Below are 18,668 nucleotides of genomic sequence, written 5' to 3' on the forward strand. Positions count from 1 at the left end.
ACATTTGTTAGTAAAACTGAAAGTGTTTCAGGAACACCGTGTGAGTGCTAAATGGTAAATGGACTGATACTTAAATAACGCTTTTCTACTCTCCTGGAGCACTCAAAAGGCTGACTGCAGGTTTACCAACCTTATAACCAGTACATCTGCACAATGACTGAAACCAGTGAATGAACGGCGAGCAGTGAGGTCAGTTCCTTGATTTAATATGCAGATTGTAATGACCATTGATCAATAACCACTGATCAAAGACTCCTTGAAGAGGTAATTTACATGAAAAGGAAAAGACAATCTCTGAATCGAGGAGGGGGCCTATAGGTAAATCTTTCACCATCTTACAGTGCTGTGAGTGCAGCCATTATTGGTACTCATGGCCATTGATCAATGGTCTTTGATCAAATTTGCATATTAATGAAAAAAGAAATTGACCTCACAGCCCATGTTTCTAAGTAGATCAATCTAAATCCCAATTTTTTAATAAATCTTATGGCAAAGTTACTTCAGTGGGCATTCTGTGTACATGCCCAGGGACCCACAGACAGCTGGGGGGCCCATAAAAGAGGCAAATGAAAAAAACAAAACAAAACCCAGCATACACATATGCATAAACACACACACACACACACACACACACACACACACACACATATACATATATGTGGCCACAAATCAATAGACATTGATCACAGACCTCCTTGACTCCCCAAGGAGGAGTACCTGTGAAAAGGGAAAGACAATCTCTCAATTGAGGAGGGGGCCTAATGGTCCATCTTTCACCATCTTACAATGCTGTGAGTGCAGCTCTCTGTAAATTGTATGTGAATGGATCAATGACCATTGATCAATGGTCTTTGAGCAGTGGTCATGACAACTTGCATATTAATGATCGTCTTGATCATTAAACTGACCTCACAGCCCATTGTTCATTCTGTGGGCTCGTTTCAAGTCCTTGTGCAAATGTACTGTTTATAAGGTTGGGGAAACCTGCAGTCAGCTGAGACTGAAGAAGTCACTTGATGAGTGATGAAACATTTCTACCACTGAGAACACTACGTCCAGATGACCACAATCTTTTGGGGATTTTAATACCTGGATGATTTAGTATGCATCAAGACAGTAAAAAGATGCTAAATTGTTATTAACATTTGCAACTGGGAAGATATGTGCTATTTAGCCAACTTCTGGTCTTACGGCGACCCCTAGTGGACATTGTAAAATATTGCTGTGTCTGAGTTGATGATGTGTTCTGATTGTTGCTTAGTTATCTTTGACCCTGCTAATTATAGTATTACCTGTTTCTGTTTCCAGACAACCATGCTTATAGTCACCTATACTGCATCTGCCACAATTATAAGTGCATATCTGGCTGTATCACAGTTGGATTTATCATGGCAAGCCCTGCTGTAACCAGTTCTTCTGTGAAGCTTCATTAAAGACGGTGAACTAAACTCCTGGACTGCTGAAGTCTTTCTGACCGAAGACTTAGGCCAGACTTGTATACCCAGCACTTCCAGTATATATATATTCTACACTGTCACAACCACCACATGGCCTGCTGCACCTCACAGAAACAATAATAAAACATAGTAATATAAATGTATAAACATCTTCTATCCTTATTAAAAAATAATAACAACAATCATTGAAAAACATTTTTATGTTTTTATCATTTTTTCTTCTTATACCAGATGCCTTATAGCTTTATAACTACATTAGCTGTATTCATATGAAACTGTATTCATTTCTACACACTGTTACTTTGCAGGACAGTGCTCTTCTTTTACAGCTATTCTGTGTGAGGGTGGGTTTAAAAAAACGATTTTAATATGAATAATGAGTTATCGATTCATTAAATCCTGATTTAATTTGATCAGTTTTTAAATGTAAAAGTATTTTTTGCCAGAAAAGCCGGAATCTCGACTTAAAGCTCACAAAACAATTTCAACCGTCAGTCGGCTAAAACAGCAAACGATTAAAGGGCAGGTAACCGCAAAAAGACGTAAACACAAAACACAAAACCCGACGGCACGGACACGCCGTCCGGTGAAAACCTGCCAGGTTTGTCACTCTCGGACCAAAATACACAGAACCGGCTTCTGTCTCCTGGATGTTAATACTAAAGGTTTGCTGTTTAAAGATAGAGAAGAAGTCCTTGTTAGTCTGTTAGCCAAAACTGAGCTCTGATCAGTCCTATATGGTGCTATATGTTATTCCTGTGTTCGTTCACTGAGACCATCACCAGTTTTACATACCTGTAATGTGAGACTTTATCTCAGATTTCCAGCTGATATCCAGCAGTCTGTGCTGACTGATCTCCTCATACCGGACGATCCTGTCCTAACCTCTGAGATTTCTTGAGCAGCAGCAGTCACCTCCTCTCAGACACAACGGGACAGAGCAGCGTCGGTTCCTTCTTCTTCTTTTTATTGTTTAATGGCTGTTGGCAAACAGCACAATGGCGCATTACCGCCACCAACTGGTGTGGAGTGTAGACCGGTTATTTAAAAAAAATGAAATCCTCACAAAACCAACGAGTCTGCCTTAAGAATCAAAATAGGGTCTGATAACTTTCACTTCTCGAGTTCGTACGAAACAAATCAATCAAGTCAAGTTTCACTTTTATATCACCAACCTGATCAATTTTTCTTTCACCATCATATGTCTGACATTGCATTACGCATCATTTCCGTTCTTCCTCTTCTCCTTTTAAATTTTCGTCAGATCGGCTGCATTAAAAGCATATTGTTGCCCTCCTCAGGACATCCGTGGAGGTATTCATGAATTTTGGCACAGCTGTGAACAAACTAAGCTGAAGTGCTTTAACCTCCTCTGCATCCTTGTTGATAGAAGTGCAAGGTACAACTGTATCGAAGCGTCATTAATGGGTCAGTGATTTAGTCTGGAGCTGTATCATCTAATATTTCCTTCAGCTTCAGCACAGAGTGTTAACAGAACAAGACTTTTGATGAGAACAAAGAGCAGGGACAGAAACAGCATAGTTTAACACAAACAGTAAAAATCTAATAAAATGGTGACAAAGAGACATTTTTTGGTTCTTGCTTGTCTGCAGCACCTCCAGCATGTTTAAAATGATCTGGTTGTTTTTGCACGCATTTTGGTTAGCATGAAGTTTATGTGGAGCTCAGTGTGTTTGATTTTATATAAACCGATACTTCAGTGTGAACTCCTTTCTTTACAGCTGTCAATAAAACACCAATACTTTTACTGCTGTGATGAAAATGAAACATCTGTGTGAGGCAGGTAAGGCAAAGCATCAGGACTACATTAAGAAAAGCATTATTTTTTAATAATAATAATGGATTGGATTTATATAGCGCTTTACAATTCATTCACTCTCACATTCACACACTGGTGGAGGCAGCTACAGTTGTAGCCACAGCTGCCCTGGGGCAGACTGACAGAAGCGAGGCTGCCATATCGCGCCATCGGCCCCTCTGGCCAACACCAGTAGACAAGTAGGGTAAAGTGTCTTGCCCAAGGACATAATGACCAGGGATCGAACCGGCGACCTTCCGGTTACAGATGCGATTCCCAACCCCCTGAGCCACGGTCGCCCCGTAATATTATTACTGTCAAACCACTGCCTTGTCCCACTAATAATTATTTAATCTCTAAATTTCCATGTTGTTATCAAAATGATCAATTACAATAAAACAAAAAAAGCTATTATCTATCTATCGTACATTACTCCTTCGTAGGGCTGCCAGACTTTATGTAAGGACTTTACTTTCGTCTGACTGACCTGAGAAGCGCAGCAATACGCTTTTAGGCTTTCTAGTCCACCGGAAGTACAATAGAAGAGAAATGACGGAAATGACGCAATGGTTACTGTTTAACATGTCTAGTGTTCGGGTTTCAGAGTGATTGTTGTTGAAGAAATCTGCTAACAAGTTAAAAAAAAAAAAGAAAAAGAAAAAACGATCGTCCGGCATGAGAAGGAGACCAGCCGTCAGCTCAGACTGCTGGACATCAGCTGGAAACCCGACATAAAGCCACACATTACAGGTGTGTAACACTGAGACGGTCTCGGTGAGCTAACACGGGAGTGTGAACCGTGCTGGAGCTCATGTAGCGGCTCAGTTTGTAGGCTAACAGGCTAAAATCAAGCGCTTCTCTTTATTTTAAATGTAAATATTTGACGTTAAATACCCACTGAGACACTGAGGGAAGCGACTTTGTTCTGCATAAAAGGGGTTGGCAGTGCTGGCGTGTTTTCCTTTCTTTAAAAAAAAAACTTTAATATCCTTTTTTATGTGTTGGTTGGCTGTAGTCAGCAGGATCTACGTATCTCTTTGGAAAATATCATTTTGAATCTCCCTTATTGTGTCTACTCTGTGTGCAGTTGTTAAAAGTCACGTTTTGTAAACCTTTTTTTCTGCTTTAAATGACTTTGATAATATCTAGGACAGATGTGCTTGGCAGATTTTAGGTCCTTGGGTCGCTTACAACAGTTTGAATGTCACTGTGTTTGTACAACCTGCAGATTACTTTGAGAAATATTGTGGAAAACACCCCCGATCAGGTCCTAACACCCTAGCAGACGACCCTCACCTTTTTTAAATACATGTTTTTCTCTCCGCCTCTCGCCTCCAAACATCAAACTTATTTGAGCCTAAACAGTAACACATAAAAGGGAATCCTGTTTGTGTATTAATTACCAGAGGATGTCACATAAAAAGGGATAAAAGAGGCAAAACGGTGTGCCATAGTAAGGGGTTAACATGAGGTGGTGTTTTTATTTTATTTTATTTTATTTTGTTATATTTTTGGAACAACTGCAAATGTCTGTAAATTGCAGTACTTTTAACATTTAGATAACGCTACAGAAGAGGAACAAACACAAGGGAGTGATGTTATTTAAGTCACAGGTCATTTCAAGTTCAAAGGCTGAACAAACATCAGCAAACACACAAACTGTGTGCAGTTGTTCACAGTGTGTTGCTAGCTAAAGCTCCAGCTGCTATATTTCACAGGGAGAAAAAAGAAAGAGAGCTGATGTCACACAGAGATGGAGAAAGATAAGAAAGAGGACAGGAGAGGAAGAAGAGAGGTTAGATTCAAAGGTAGGAGAATAATTCACTGAATTCAACCTTTTTACCATCTAGAAAATAGACAGCATCAACAGTGTACTGTCAGTGTAGAGGATGGAAATCAGCCAGAAAAACTCATGAAACATCTGATGCAGGTGTGTGAATCCACAGTAAACCTCAGCAGTAGCAGCAGGTCATCTGATCACAGCCTGCACATTAAGATAATCTGCTCTCAATATAAATTATTGTGAGTTGTCATTCTTTTCCTCACACTGAGCCACTACAACTGATTTCAGGGTTCCCCCACCTGCTGAATCCACTTTAACCTCTCACTGTGCTCATTTTGCTGTTTAGTGGCAAAGTCGCCCTCTACAATGTCGGCAACAGCAAACAGAGATATTTTTTTTCCTTCTTTTTCACTCTTGATGTCCTACTTAACTGATTCAAGCTGAGTACATTTATTAGAATTGAATTCAGACAAACAAAGTTTGTATTCTACTAATTTTATTTTACCATTACATTAGTTTAGCATGAAGTTCAGTTAGCTTTGCATAGAAATAGGAAATAGAAATGTTCTTCAATGAATTAGTTTTTGCTTTCTTGTTTTGAGTGCATTTCAGAGCCTGTACTTTTTCACTTTTACTTGAGTAAAGAAGTTGAATCAGTACTTCAACTTTTATTGGAGTATATCGGTACTTCTGCATAAGTAAAGAAAGCCTGTATTTGTGCCAACTCTGGGTTTAAGAAAATTAATTTTTAAATGATCAGGTAAAATAATTGAAATTGAAATGTTTCTCAAAATATTTCCAAGTTTTGCTGAGATAGAGCACCCTTAAACTAAAGGTATCCAGCAGTAATCTCGCTGCAGCTAATCTCATGGCAGCAGCAGAGCCTCCTTTGGTTTTCTGTGCTTGACAGTATGTCTGATTGAAATGAGTGACAGACACTGGACAAAGGAAAGTAGCTCTTAATGTGAATCTTGGAGTAGATCTCCCATCATAGGCAGAGAAGTTCTCATGGGCAAAATTAAATGCAACTGATTGTTTATCTGCAGCGTGTTTTTATCATGGATTTAGGAAAAGCTGTTTCCTCTTTAGACATGTGTGATTCTGCAGGGTACAACTTTTAATCAAATAGCTGCTTCACACTTTAAGCCACTACCTGAATGTTTTGTAGTCTGAACTTTGCAAATAAGAACACCAGAACTCGAGACTGTCTCACACGGTACTCCCGACACATTTGTCAAATTTGTGCACATTAAAGTGAGAGACATGCTCGCAGTGTACAGTCCTTCTGGATTATACAGTGGGGCAAAAAAGTATTTAGTCAGCCACCGATTGTGCAAGTTCCCCCACCTAAAATGATGACAGAGGTCAGTAATTTGCACCAGAGGTACACTTCAACTGTGAGAGACAGAATGTGAAAAAAAAATCCATGAATCCACATGGTAGGATTTGTAAAGAATTTATTCGTAAATCAGGGTGGAAAATAAGTATTTGGTCAATAACAAAAATACAACTCAATACTTTGTAACATAACCTTTGTTGGCAATAACAGAGGTCAAACGTTTACTATAGGTCTTTACCAGGTTTGCACACACAGTAGCTGGTATTTTGGCCCATTCCTCCATGCAGATCTTCTCGAGAGCAGTGATGTTTTGGGGTTGTCGCCGAGCAACACGGACTTTCAACTCCCGCCACAGATTTTCTATGGGGTTGAGGTCTGGAGACTGGCTAGGCCACTCCAGGACTTTCAAATGCTTCTTACGGAGCCACTCCTTTGTTGCCCGGGCGGTGTGTTTTGGATCATTGTCATGTTGGAAGACCCAGCCTCGTTTCATCTTCAAAGTTCTCACTGATGGAAGGAGGTTTTGGCTCAAAATCTCACGATACATGGCCCCATTCATTCTGTCCTTAACACGGATCAGTCGTCCTGTCCCCTTGGCAGAAAAACAGCCCCATAGCATGATGTTTCCACCCCCATGCTTCACAGTAGGTATGGTGTTCTTGGGATGCAACTCAGTATTCTTCTTCCTCCAAACACGACAAGCTGAGTTTATACCAAAAAGTTCTACTTTGGTTTCATCTGACCACATGACATTCTCCCAATCCTCTGCTGTATCATCCATGTGCTCTCTGGCAAACTTCAGACGGGCCTGGACATGCACTGGCTTCAGCAGCGGAACACGTCTGGCACTGCGGGATTTGATTCCCTGCCGTTGTAGTGTGTTACTGATGGTGACCTTTGTTACTTTGGTCCCAGCTCTCTGCAGGTCATTCACCAGGTCCCCCCGTGTGGTTCTGGGATCTTTGCTCACCGTTCTCATGATCATTTTGACCCCACGGGATGAGATCTTGCGTGGAGCCCCAGATCGAGGGAGATTATCAGTGGTCTTGTATGGCTTCCATTTTCTGATGATTGCTCCCACAGTTGATTTTTTCACACCAAGCTGCTTGCCTATTGTAGATTCACTCTTCCCAGTCTGGTGCAGGGCTACAATACTTTTCCTGGTGTCCTTCGAAAGCTCTTTGGTCTTGGCCATGGCGGAGTTTGGAGTCTGACTGTTTGAGGCTGTGGACAGGTGTCTTTTATACAGATGATGAGTTCAAACAGGTGCCATTCATACAGGTAACGAGTGGGGGACAGAAAAGCGTCTTACAGAAGACGTTACAGGTCTGTGAGAGCCAGAGATTTTCCTTGTTTGAGGTGACCAAATACTTATTTTCCACCCTAATTTACGAATAAATTCTTTACAAATCCTACCATGTGAATTCATGGATTTTTTTTTCACATTCTGTCTCTCACAGTTGAAGTGTACCTCTGGTGCAGATTACTGACCTCTGTCATCATTTTAAGTGGGGGAACTTGCACAATCGGTGGCTGACTAAATACTTTTTTGCCCCACTGTATCTGTGTGTTCCTGTCATCACATTAGTAACATTTTTCTTACATCCCTTTGTTTCTAAAGTCCTCCCACATCAACATGAATTGTGAGGAAGAGGAGGGTGTGGATGATCAGCAAGTCTGTAACCAGGAGAGGAATTCCAGTCTGGACCAAAATGACCCAGAGCCTCCACAGATTAAAGAGGAACAGGAGGAAGTCTGCACTGGTCAGGAGGCCGAAGGCATCATCGTCTGGACCGGAAAAGAGCGGCTCAGACTGCTGGATACCATTTGGAAACCTGAAATAAAGCTACACAGAATAGGTATGTTAAACTGTAAATAAAAGTCCATAATAATTATATAACTCTTTTAGGATTTTAAACTTAGCTAAAAGGTACTATAATTTTTAGGGATAGTATAAAGAACGGAAGGAGAGAGTGGAGAGGGAATAATATGAAAGAAATAGTCTAAGGAGGTTGGAAAGAAAAGCGTCTGGACTTCTTTAAGTTGCTTGAAGATGTTTCACCTCTCATCCGAGAAGATGAGCCAAGGTGTGAAAACGGGTGTGGGTCACAATCAGCCAGGGTTTCAGGTGAGCTCATTGTGACCCACACCTGTTTTCACACCTTGGCTCATGTCATTAGGTAGAGGATCATCAGGGGGTCCTTTTGTCCCTCTTTGGGGGGTTACTCCCACTGGGATAAAATCTGGGACTCTCCACCATTTGACCTTAGAACTGAAGAAGCTTCTCGGATGAGAGGTGAAACGTCTTCAAGCAACTTAAAGAAGTCCAGACGCTTTTCTTTCCAAGCTCCTTAGACTACGATGACCTGGATGACTGAGAACCTTCACAGACATGAAAGAAATAGAAACTTGGAGAAATTATTGCGACAAAAGATCTTTTGTCCCATGGGTTGACCATTGTCCTGATACCTTCATTACTCAGCCATTTTACTACACATGCACTCAGGGCACTCTTTGGACATAAAATGCTAAGAGTTCCCTAAATGTTTATAAACGATCCCCCATAAACTTTAATGAACTCGTAAAGATGAGTGGGCCAAAATTTCTCCACAATGATGTGAGAGACTGATTAAGTCACACGGAAAGTGATGACTTCAAGTTATTACTGCTGGATGTGGTTCTACAAGCTACTGAATCACTAAGAGTGAACTTGGTTTTTCACAGGATCGTAACTCTTCTACAAACTAATGCTGGTGTAATAAATGCAGTATGACATTCAGCTTTGTCTTGCTGATATATGCAAGGTCTTCCTTAAAACTACGTCATCTGGATATACCTTTCAGCATTGTTGGTGCTTTTCCAGATGTGTAAGCTGCCAGGTCAGTGGATACAAATGCACCTCTGTACCAACAAAGATGCAGGTTTTTGAACTGAGTGCTGATTAAAAAAACCAGATGGTGTCTCTCATTTTTAGACCAGAGAATGTGGTAAAGTATTTTCAAAAAAAAAAAACTTCACATGTAGTTTCAGTACAGTTTTTGATCTAATTCCATTTTAAACAAGCTTTGGTTCAGAGAAGACGACAGCGTTTCTGGTTTCTTTTTTGCATGATAAAGGTTCAACCTAAGATAAGATGAGGTGAGATAACCTTTATTAGTCTCACACGTGGGAAATCTTTCGGTCACGGCAGAAAGTACAAGTTTAAGAGTGGTAAATGTTAATAAAACACAATAGGATAGGGTAAGCTAGAATAGAATACTATACAACAAGAATAAAATACTATATACAATAGAATAAAGTACTATACAAATAAGATAAAATACTGTACAAAGAGCTCTGTTGTTGTAGGAAAAAAATTGCACTTTGTAATATTGCACATCAGGGAGACGGTTACAATTGTGTATCCGATGTGTGTGTGTCTGTCTGCACGTGTGCAGTCATCTGCAGAGACCATGTTGTAGAGTCTGACAGCAGTTGGAAGGAAAGACCTGAGGAATCTCTCCATCCCACATCGTGGGGGCCACAGCCTGCCACTGAAGGAGCTGCTCAGTGTTGTTAGAGTCTCCTGCATGGAGTGAGAGATGTTGTCCACCAGGGATGACAACTTAGCCAACCTTTAGGGCATCCTAAAACAGAGCTGGCCCTCCAGATCAGCCTGTTCAGTCTGTTTCTGTCCCCAGCAGACCACACAGTAAAAGATGGCTGAGCCCACCACAGACTCATAGAAGGTCTTCAGGAGTGGGCCCTTCACTCCACAAGACCTGCAGGTACAGCCTGCTCTGCCCTCTTCTGTAGAGGGCATCTGAATTGTGAGTCCAGTCCAGTTTATTGTTCAGATGAACACCAAGGTACATGTAGCTATCCATAGCCTTATTGTCCATACCTTGGATGTTTAGTGGTTGCAGTGGAGGATGTTTGTGCTTGCGGAAGTCTACCACCAGCTCCTTGGTTTTACTAGTGTTGATCTGGAGGTAGTTCTGCTGGCACCAGTCCACAAAGTCTCTGTACTCCTTGTCGTCCCCATCAGTGATGAGGCCGACTATTGCAGAGTCATCAGAGAACTTCTGCAGGAAGCACTGGGTGGAGTTGTGGGAGAAGTCTGCAGTGTAGATGGTGAAGAGCAACGGAGCCAGAACCGTTCCCTGTGGGGCCCCTGTACTGCAGATGACTGCCACACAGCCCTGAGTTCTCAAATACTGTGGTCGGTCGGTGAGGTAGTCCATTATCCATGTTGTGAGGTGATGGTCCACTCCCGAGTTCTCCAGCTTGTCCTTCAGGACCGTGGGAAGAATGTTGTTGAAGGCACTGGAGAAATCAAAGAACATTATTCTCACAGTGCTCCCAGCGGTCTCCAGGTGAGAGAGTGAACGATGTAGGTGGTGAATGGCAGCTTCATCTGCTCCAATGCCAGGCTGGTAGGCAAACTGAAGTGGCTGTGAAGGTTCTCAGTCATCCAGGTCATCGTAGTCAAAGGAGCTTGCAAAGAAAAGCGTCTGGACTTTTTTAAGTTACTTGAAGACGTTTCACCTCTCATCCGAGAAGCTTCTTCAGTTCTAGGGTCAAATGGTGGAGAGTCCCAGATATAAACCTAGTGGGAGTAACCCCCCACAGAGGGACAAAAGGACCCCCTGATGATCCTCTAATCGCCTGAGCCAAGGTGTGAAACTGGGTGTGGGTCCCAATCAGCCAGAGTTTCGGGTGAGTTCATTGTGAAACCTGGCCCCACCTTATCATGCGAATTCCTGAGATCAGATGGCCCAGGATGTGAGTGGGCGTTAAGGCGTCTGGGGAGGGATCTCAAAACTGGATTATAGATGGCAGACAGTTGGTGTCGTAAACCCCTGCCTCTGTTCAAAGATGGTCGCTCACAGTGGACATAGATGGCTTCTTTCACTCCTCTTTCAAACCATCTGTCCTCTCTGTCCAAAATGTGAACATTGGCATCCTCGAAAGAGTGTCCTTTATCCTTAAGATGCAGATGGACTGCTGAGTCTCAGCAGTTTGACAAACTGTAGTGGGTTTAATGATGAACTCACCAGGCACGGAAGCTGAGCCAGGACCAGCCGCTCCAGGGTCTTCATCAGGTGGGCCTGTAGCTGTTGAGGTCCTTGGGACGTGGAGTCTTTTGCACTAGTGCAACACAAGAGGTTTTCCAGAGGTGTGGGACTCTCCCCAGCCTCAGGCTCAGGTTGAAGATGTGCTCCATCACCCCACAGAGTTTATCTGTGCAGGACCTGACGACCCTTGAGCTGATGTCGTCTGGACCCGCTGCCTTCTTGGTTCTGGTCTTCCTCAGTTCCCTCCTAACCTGGATGGTCGAGAGAGACAGGCTAGAGCCTTGTGTCGGTTGTGTGCTGGATGCTGTGTTTGGGGTGGGGAGTTGTGAGCAGGGTGAGTAGAAGAGGTATGATGTGTCAGAGGTGGAACAGCAGCAGTGAGGGTGGGTGAGTCTGCAGCCGATGTTGAAGACTGCCTCATGGATAAATCAAAACTGTTAAAGAAGTGATTCAGTTCACTTGCCCACCTTGCATCCCCCACAGGCAGAAAGTTCTGATCCTTGTGATCTGAGATGGTTATAAGGCCTCTCCAGACTTCGCTAACATTGTTCTGCAGAAGCTGGTCTTCCATCTTCTTCCAGTAGCTGGCCTTTACATTCCTGATCAGGCCTTTCAGCTCTCTCTGCACCCTTTTCAGCTCCTCCTTGTCTCTGGCTTTGAAGACCCTCCTCTTCTGCTCGAGGATGGCTTTAATTTCTGGGGTAATCCAGGGTTTGTTGTTGGAGAAACGCTGCACAGTCCTGGTGGGTACGGTATTATCCACACTGAAGTTATTGTAGCCAGTAAAACAGGTCACAAGGCTGTCTATGTCCTCCCCATGGTCATCTCAACTTTATGCCTCTTTTGCATTGGCATACAGTAGGTCCAATGTTTTATTGTCTCTCGTGTGGCACGTCACATACTGGGTGAAGGTCGGCAGTGTCAGACCTCTCCAGGTCTTCTCAAATAGATGAGGCAAAATTATGCAATTGTCGTTGTCAAATTGACTTCAGTGTGAATGCACACTGCAGTCGACTGCACTCAAATCGACTGGTTTTCCATTACAACCCAGTAGTACCTTGTTTGCGTGCTTGTTGTCATAAAAACCTGTGTACGCATCCTGCGACATAATTAATATGCGACATACAACAAATGTGGATGTCGAAGCAAATATATCCCTGCTGCTCAGTCTGTAGCTTTTCGTCACACTTGGGAGAGCATGGCGTTGTTTTTTGTAGTAATTTCTTTTGTTGCCGAGTTTCAGAAATGGTGGTTTTGACTTTCGTGAGCGAGATGCTCTCATGACTCATCGAGTGATGCTACTGACCAGCCAATGTGACATGCAGCGCGACAACGTCACATTTTAGTATCTGGTTGGATCACTTGGAACCCTGGGCGAGCAGGTACTAAAACAGTACCTGGTACCAGGCACTGTGACCTAATGGAAAATCCTGGAAACTGTGCGAACCGTGCCGAGTTGATCTGAGTAGGTACTAGTGGACAAGGGGCTTTAGATTTAAACCAAATAGGGCCAAACCCTTGAGCCAAAAAAAGTAGATGAGCTAAAAACACTGATGGGGGTGGAAAAAAACAAGACCTAAACACTAAAGTTAAAATGTTTCATATGAGGGATCTCTTTCTTACACTGAATAACCTGAGAAAGAGAGAGTGGCTTATTTTTCAAAGATGGTTACCACAGTAGGTAAAAAGCGTTTTTAGGTCACTGTTTGTGGAGTCAAATAGTGTTCAGTCCTTATTCTAGTTTAGTTTATATCTGCTGCCACTTGTCCATGAAATCCATAATTAAACACAGGTGTCTTAAGAGATGGATTGCCAGTTTTGTCTTCTTTATTGCAGGAAAACACAAAAATCTAGATTCCCTGCAAGTCCAATCTTGCCTTGCAAAAACTAGAAATTTATTGGAAAGGTAAGTCCAGTGCTTCTCAGTAATATAACTGAACACCGTACCAAACCATCATTTCCCTAAATTATTGCTACTCATTGTATACATGCTGAAGTTATGCAGCAGTGTCCCATCTACGATGAATTCAAAACACAACACCAAAACTACTCCCAAACGCACACCTTAGCGAACACATCACTCTAGTCCTCAAAGAATCGCACTAGCTTCCAATTCAGCAAAGTGTGGATCTGAAGGAAAATTAAAATTACCTGCAGCTGAGCTCACTGTCAGTTTTTTTTTTCTGCAGCAGCAACCATCAGCATTAATAACCAGTGGGAAGCAGTTAATTGAACAATTTCTATTTTCTATTTTCTCCTGTGTTTTATACACTAAACTTTTTTATGTTTAATGTCTTTATACAGACCTCCACCAGCAGGATATCGGTAAGGAGGAAGAAGTTGTCACAGATCAGCAGGTCTGTAACCAAGAGAGGAACTCCAATCTGGACCAGGAGGATCCAGAACCTCTGCAGATTAAAGAAGAACAGGAGGAAATCTGCATCAGTCATGAGGAAGAACCGCTTGTATTGAAGGAGGAGACTGAGACCTTTATGGCTGCTTCTACTTATGAGGAGTGTAAATCAGAACCAAACAGTGACCAGTTCCTTTTTCACAACTCTCCTGACCCAGAGAGCCTAGAACAAGAAGAAAGCGAGCATGTGGACTTAGCATCAAGTAAAAAATTATTAAAATGTGACACTTGTGGAAAATTTTTTCAGTATCAGTCCAAACTTAATAGACATCTGAGAGCTCACACAGGTGAGAAGCCATATTTTTGTGTCACATGTGGGAAGAGATTTAGTCAGATGATACACTTAAGAAAGCACATGAGAATTCACACAGGTGAGAAGCCTCATCCTTGTAGCATCTGTGGAAATAAGTTTAATGACATGTCAGCATTCAAATCGCACATGAGAATTCATACCGGTGAAAGACCATATTCTTGTAGCACCTGTGGGAAAAGTTTTAGCCAAATGATACACTTGAAAATTCACATGAGAGTTCACACAGGCGAAAAGCCGTATTCTTGTGATATGTGTGATAAAAGATTCACTAATTTGATAAACTTGAAAACGCACATAAGAATTCACACGGGAGAGAAACCACATTCTTGTAACATCTGTGGGAAAACCTTTCGTCAGAATTCGACGTTGCAAACTCATCTAAGAATCCACACAGGTGCGAAACCATATTCTTGTAGCACCTGTGGAAAAAGATTTAGTCATATTAAAAACCTGACAACTCACTCAAGAATTCACACAGGTGAGAAGCCATATACTTGTAGCACCTGTGGGAAAAATTTCAGTCAGTTGACTCATTTAAAAAGTCACATGAGAATTCATACTACCCTACAAAATGTGGCAGAGTAGGAGTGTGTGACTGTTAGAATGCATAGTGAGGAAAATCACAGCTACACCTGAGGGGAAAAAAGATGACCTTATATTCTGGTCAGTATGGAATAGCTTTTAATAATAGTCATTCAAGTTGGCTGTGTTTTTGTTCTGATGTAATTGGAAGCCCAGTTTTATAAAGGGTCTCAAATAAGCCAGTTTTTAGAACATTTCCTACTGAACTATCTTCAATATGTATTAACATTTCACGGTAGAAATTTTAAACCTGTATAACCAGTCCTGTGAAATTTTAGCTTCATATATTAAACAAAAACAAAACAAAAAGTTATATGTTTTAAGTTACTTTCAAAACTTAAATGGTTTCTAACTAAGTCGTAAAGTGATAATATTCTATTTTCATTCAGCTTTCAAGCATTTGAGCAAATACGATAAATGTTTTAACAAAAACAAAAATATCCGTAAAGAGTTTAATCTGAATAGAACAAGTTTCTAGATGGTTGTGTAATTACAACTCAGAAAATAATTTCATTAGATATTTGCATGTTTCTCCTAGGACCTGCCGTCCACATATGTGGACATCACATTTTGGGTTATTTAGACCAAAATACTAAATTTTGCTCAACAATGGCCTGATATCCACTAATGAGGACATTATACTGCTACTGTTCTATCGAAATTTTAAACAAATATCCTCATATGTGGCTCTCATTTTTCTTAGAAACAAAAATCAGGTAAAAAAAAAAATCTGGTAATTCTTTGTTTTTACATTCATCAGGTCCCAATATGCCCCGATATCAAAGATAAATTAAAAATGCATGCCGTGGAAGAGTTTGGGTCTTAGGAGGTTAATCAAATCATTAAATCTGATTTTTATCAAAACAGAAAGTTTCTGTTGAGCCTTCTCCAATTTACATAACAATGTTATGTTTCAAAGTGTGGGCATATTTTCCCTCTTTTCATATTTTAACAAGAATTATCAGAGTTGTCCAAAAGCAGTATTTTTTTCCTCTTCTGCCTGTCAGCTTAGACATTGTCATATTATAATATACTATGTTACATATAATCTAATAACTGAAATAACACAAATAAAATGATGAAATAAGCCAATAAAAGAAACATAAACAAGAGGAGCCTATCCGGTTGTTCAGTGATGACGCGACGAATCCTACTTCCGGGTCTAAAGTAGTCTGCGTTTAATATGGCTTTTGTGTTGTTAACATGTTTAATGTTATGTATTTTCTTCTATTTAATCTCAAAAAGCTCCTAAAACAGTCAGTGATCCCTGTTGACCTCCCTCGGCTTTTATTACCGCTAATCATTTATTTAAGCTCAGTTTTTAAAACCTTAGGATGTAACTACAGCCCAGCCCATGCAACAGTATATGAATGACTAACCTCGTATTGTGGATGGATTATCTCAGTTGTTCTCCTGGCTGAAGTTTGGTCCTTTTACAGCATCCTGCCATGCGATTACATTTGTTCCTGACCACCGAGAACACTCACGGTAACTTTTATCGAGTGGAAAAAAAGTTAGCTTGTTTATATTATGCTAACATAGCTGTGTCGCTAGCGGTCACGTAGCACATCATTATATACCAGCTAGCCCAACTTCAGTAACCCTACAAGCGTCACTGCTGTTTAGTTTTCTGTCTTCATTTATGTTGGAAGTGATAGCAGAGCTGTACGTTTTAATTTGTTTCCAAAACCCCGCAGTCAGGACATGCTATATTGTATTTAGATAGAAGCTAGCGAGCTAACTCCCTGCTAACTTCTAACTCCGTTAAATGTCATAAATTCCGTTTTCATGGATGCCTGGATGTTAAACTCAATTGTTACACCTGGTAGAGCAGAACGCTGATCATTTTATTAAAGATGAAAGACTTTAGACAGTTTTTCAACTCTCAGTAATGCCACAGTGATCGTTTGATATATGGACCTGCAGCGGAGTTTAGACCCAGACACGGCTAGTGACGTCAGACTGAACAACCGGATAGAGACTTCATGGAATGTATCTTGGAAAAGCTACATATGTTTGGCACAAAAGTGATTTTTACACCATAATTCGTATTTTAAAAGCTGCTAGACTGGACAGGATTTAATTTCTTAAAAAGCATCAAATTAAATTTCTATAAAAACAAAAAGTTTCTGTTGAACCTTTTCTAATTTGAATAAAAATGTTCAGAGTTGTGTAAGCAGTAGGACTCAAAATGGTAGGTAGGTAGAGTAGGGGGGGAAAGGGCTGAAAGTGGGTCATTGGACCATTTAAAAAAACAAAACAAAAAAAAACTATTCAATATATGAAACTAAAATTTCACGGCAATCAGTATAAATGTTTAAAATTTCTACTGTAAAATTTTTACGCAAATCTGAGATGGGCTAGCAGAAGTCTTTGTTGATTTGACACAGACTTACCCAGAAGTCAACAAGTAACATTTATTTTTTAGTTTATGAATAGCAGGTTTACTCTTCAGCTTCAGAAGCTTTTATAAGTGCTTTGAAGTCTGCCATGGAGACAAAGTTCCAGCTTGAATATGCTCTGAAGGTTATTTCATCACCGAGATGGAAAAAAAGAAAATATTATTCTACTAATTTCATCCTAGTTTTAAATATGTTTTAGTTTGATATTTTTATTAGCCACTAAACAGGTTACACTACATAAGATTAAAAACTGACAAAGATCAAGAAACACATAACATATTTTTTTTATGAACATTAGTTATTTTGTGGTGATATTTATTTTAATGAAGACTAAACTTGATTTTTATCCTGTCCTGTATATTTAATCTCTTGCACTGTTTCTTTGTGATGTGGGTCATTTATTGTAAGATGTCAACACAATCTAATTAAAACTTGTGTCGAATAATATGGTTTAATGTGTGATCTTTAAAAAAAAAAAAATTGAACCAGCCCTGTGTGCCATATTTAATGTCAAAGTAAAGTTGTTGAACGAAGATCAACTTGACCAACTGAAAAACTGATCACTGTCACAAGATGGCAGTAATTTAAAGTTTGCAAATAGGCAAGACGCTTTATGACAGAATGCTGTTTGAGATGCAAGAAGAGAGATTGTGGCCACTCAGATTTTAGATCATATGTGTTCATAGATTTCACTGGGCACGTACTGCCTGATTTGCTTGCCCTGACAGAAAGTCACTATCAAGTTTTTTCTCTCCTGTTGGCTCTTTTTCGTCACTAATAGGGGATGTTCTTTATTGTAATCTCAGGCACTGTGTGTGTGTGTGTGTGTGTGTGTGTGTGTGTGTGTGTGTGTGTGTGTGTGTGTGTGTGTGTGTGTGTGTGTGTGCGCGCGCGCACAGAAACCCTCCCCTCCTGCAGTTCAAACCCTTTCAAGACTCAAACAAATAGAAGAAAACAGGAAACTGGGAGAAAAATTGTTTCAGTGACCAAGAGTAATACTATCATCAAAATATGGAAAGAAAATCTAAGCTTTACTAGCATATTTATTAACGCTTTCACGCGTAGTGGTCACTACAGTGGACAGCTATTCAAAGGCTCTTTTCTTGGATTTGTGTCAGTGTTAATGGTATACTTAAACTTAAAAATGAAGTTCAAAAATCTTTTTTTCATGCCTAAAGATGAGTGAAAATCCAGATTGAGGTTGTCATAATTCATGCATGAAAGGTTAATCATAATCATGGTAAAATGTTCATTGATCATGATTTTGATTTGAAGACATACTCCCAAGCCATACTCTGAAAGATCAATGAAGCCTACATTTGCACAACTCATCAAGCACAAATTATCAATTACAACACAACGGGGGAAAAAAACAATATATTAAACAAACCCAAGTGTAAAAGAAAACATAACTTGCAGCTCATGTTAACTCAGACAAGTTCCAGGTGTTACAGTTTATTCATAAAGAAAGAAGGTTAAAGTTCACTGACCAGAAAAAAACAA

The 18,668-nt window shown here is 40.5% G+C and overlaps 1 protein-coding gene across 2 annotated transcripts; it reads left to right on the plus strand.

Annotated features, from left to right (window-relative positions):
- The first annotated feature begins 3,842 nt into the window (after nucleotides 1-3,842).
- Nucleotides 3,843-18,063, plus strand: LOC146647491 (uncharacterized). 2 transcript variants are annotated; one of them, XM_085389608.1, is made up of 4 exons: nucleotides 3,843-4,026; nucleotides 4,995-5,084; nucleotides 8,020-8,257; nucleotides 13,760-18,063. In XM_085389608.1, the coding sequence occupies exons 3-4, from the start codon at nucleotides 8,035-8,037 to the stop codon at nucleotides 14,764-14,766; spliced, it is 1,230 nt and encodes a 409-aa protein (XP_085245734.1). In that variant the 5' UTR covers nucleotides 3,843-4,026; nucleotides 4,995-5,084; nucleotides 8,020-8,034; the 3' UTR covers nucleotides 14,767-18,063. The 2 variants fall into 2 exon arrangements, with proteins under 2 accessions (XP_085245734.1, XP_085245733.1); XM_085389607.1 differs by lacking the exon at nucleotides 4,995-5,084.
- Nucleotides 18,064-18,668: the final 605 nt, after the last annotated feature.

Source organism: Rhamphochromis longiceps, linkage group LG18 (assembly GCF_057381845.1).
Source record: "Rhamphochromis longiceps isolate RC_006_pf linkage group LG18, R_longiceps_female_GT1.1, whole genome shotgun sequence".
In the NCBI taxonomy this organism is placed as follows: Eukaryota; Metazoa; Chordata; class Actinopteri; order Cichliformes; family Cichlidae; genus Rhamphochromis; species Rhamphochromis longiceps.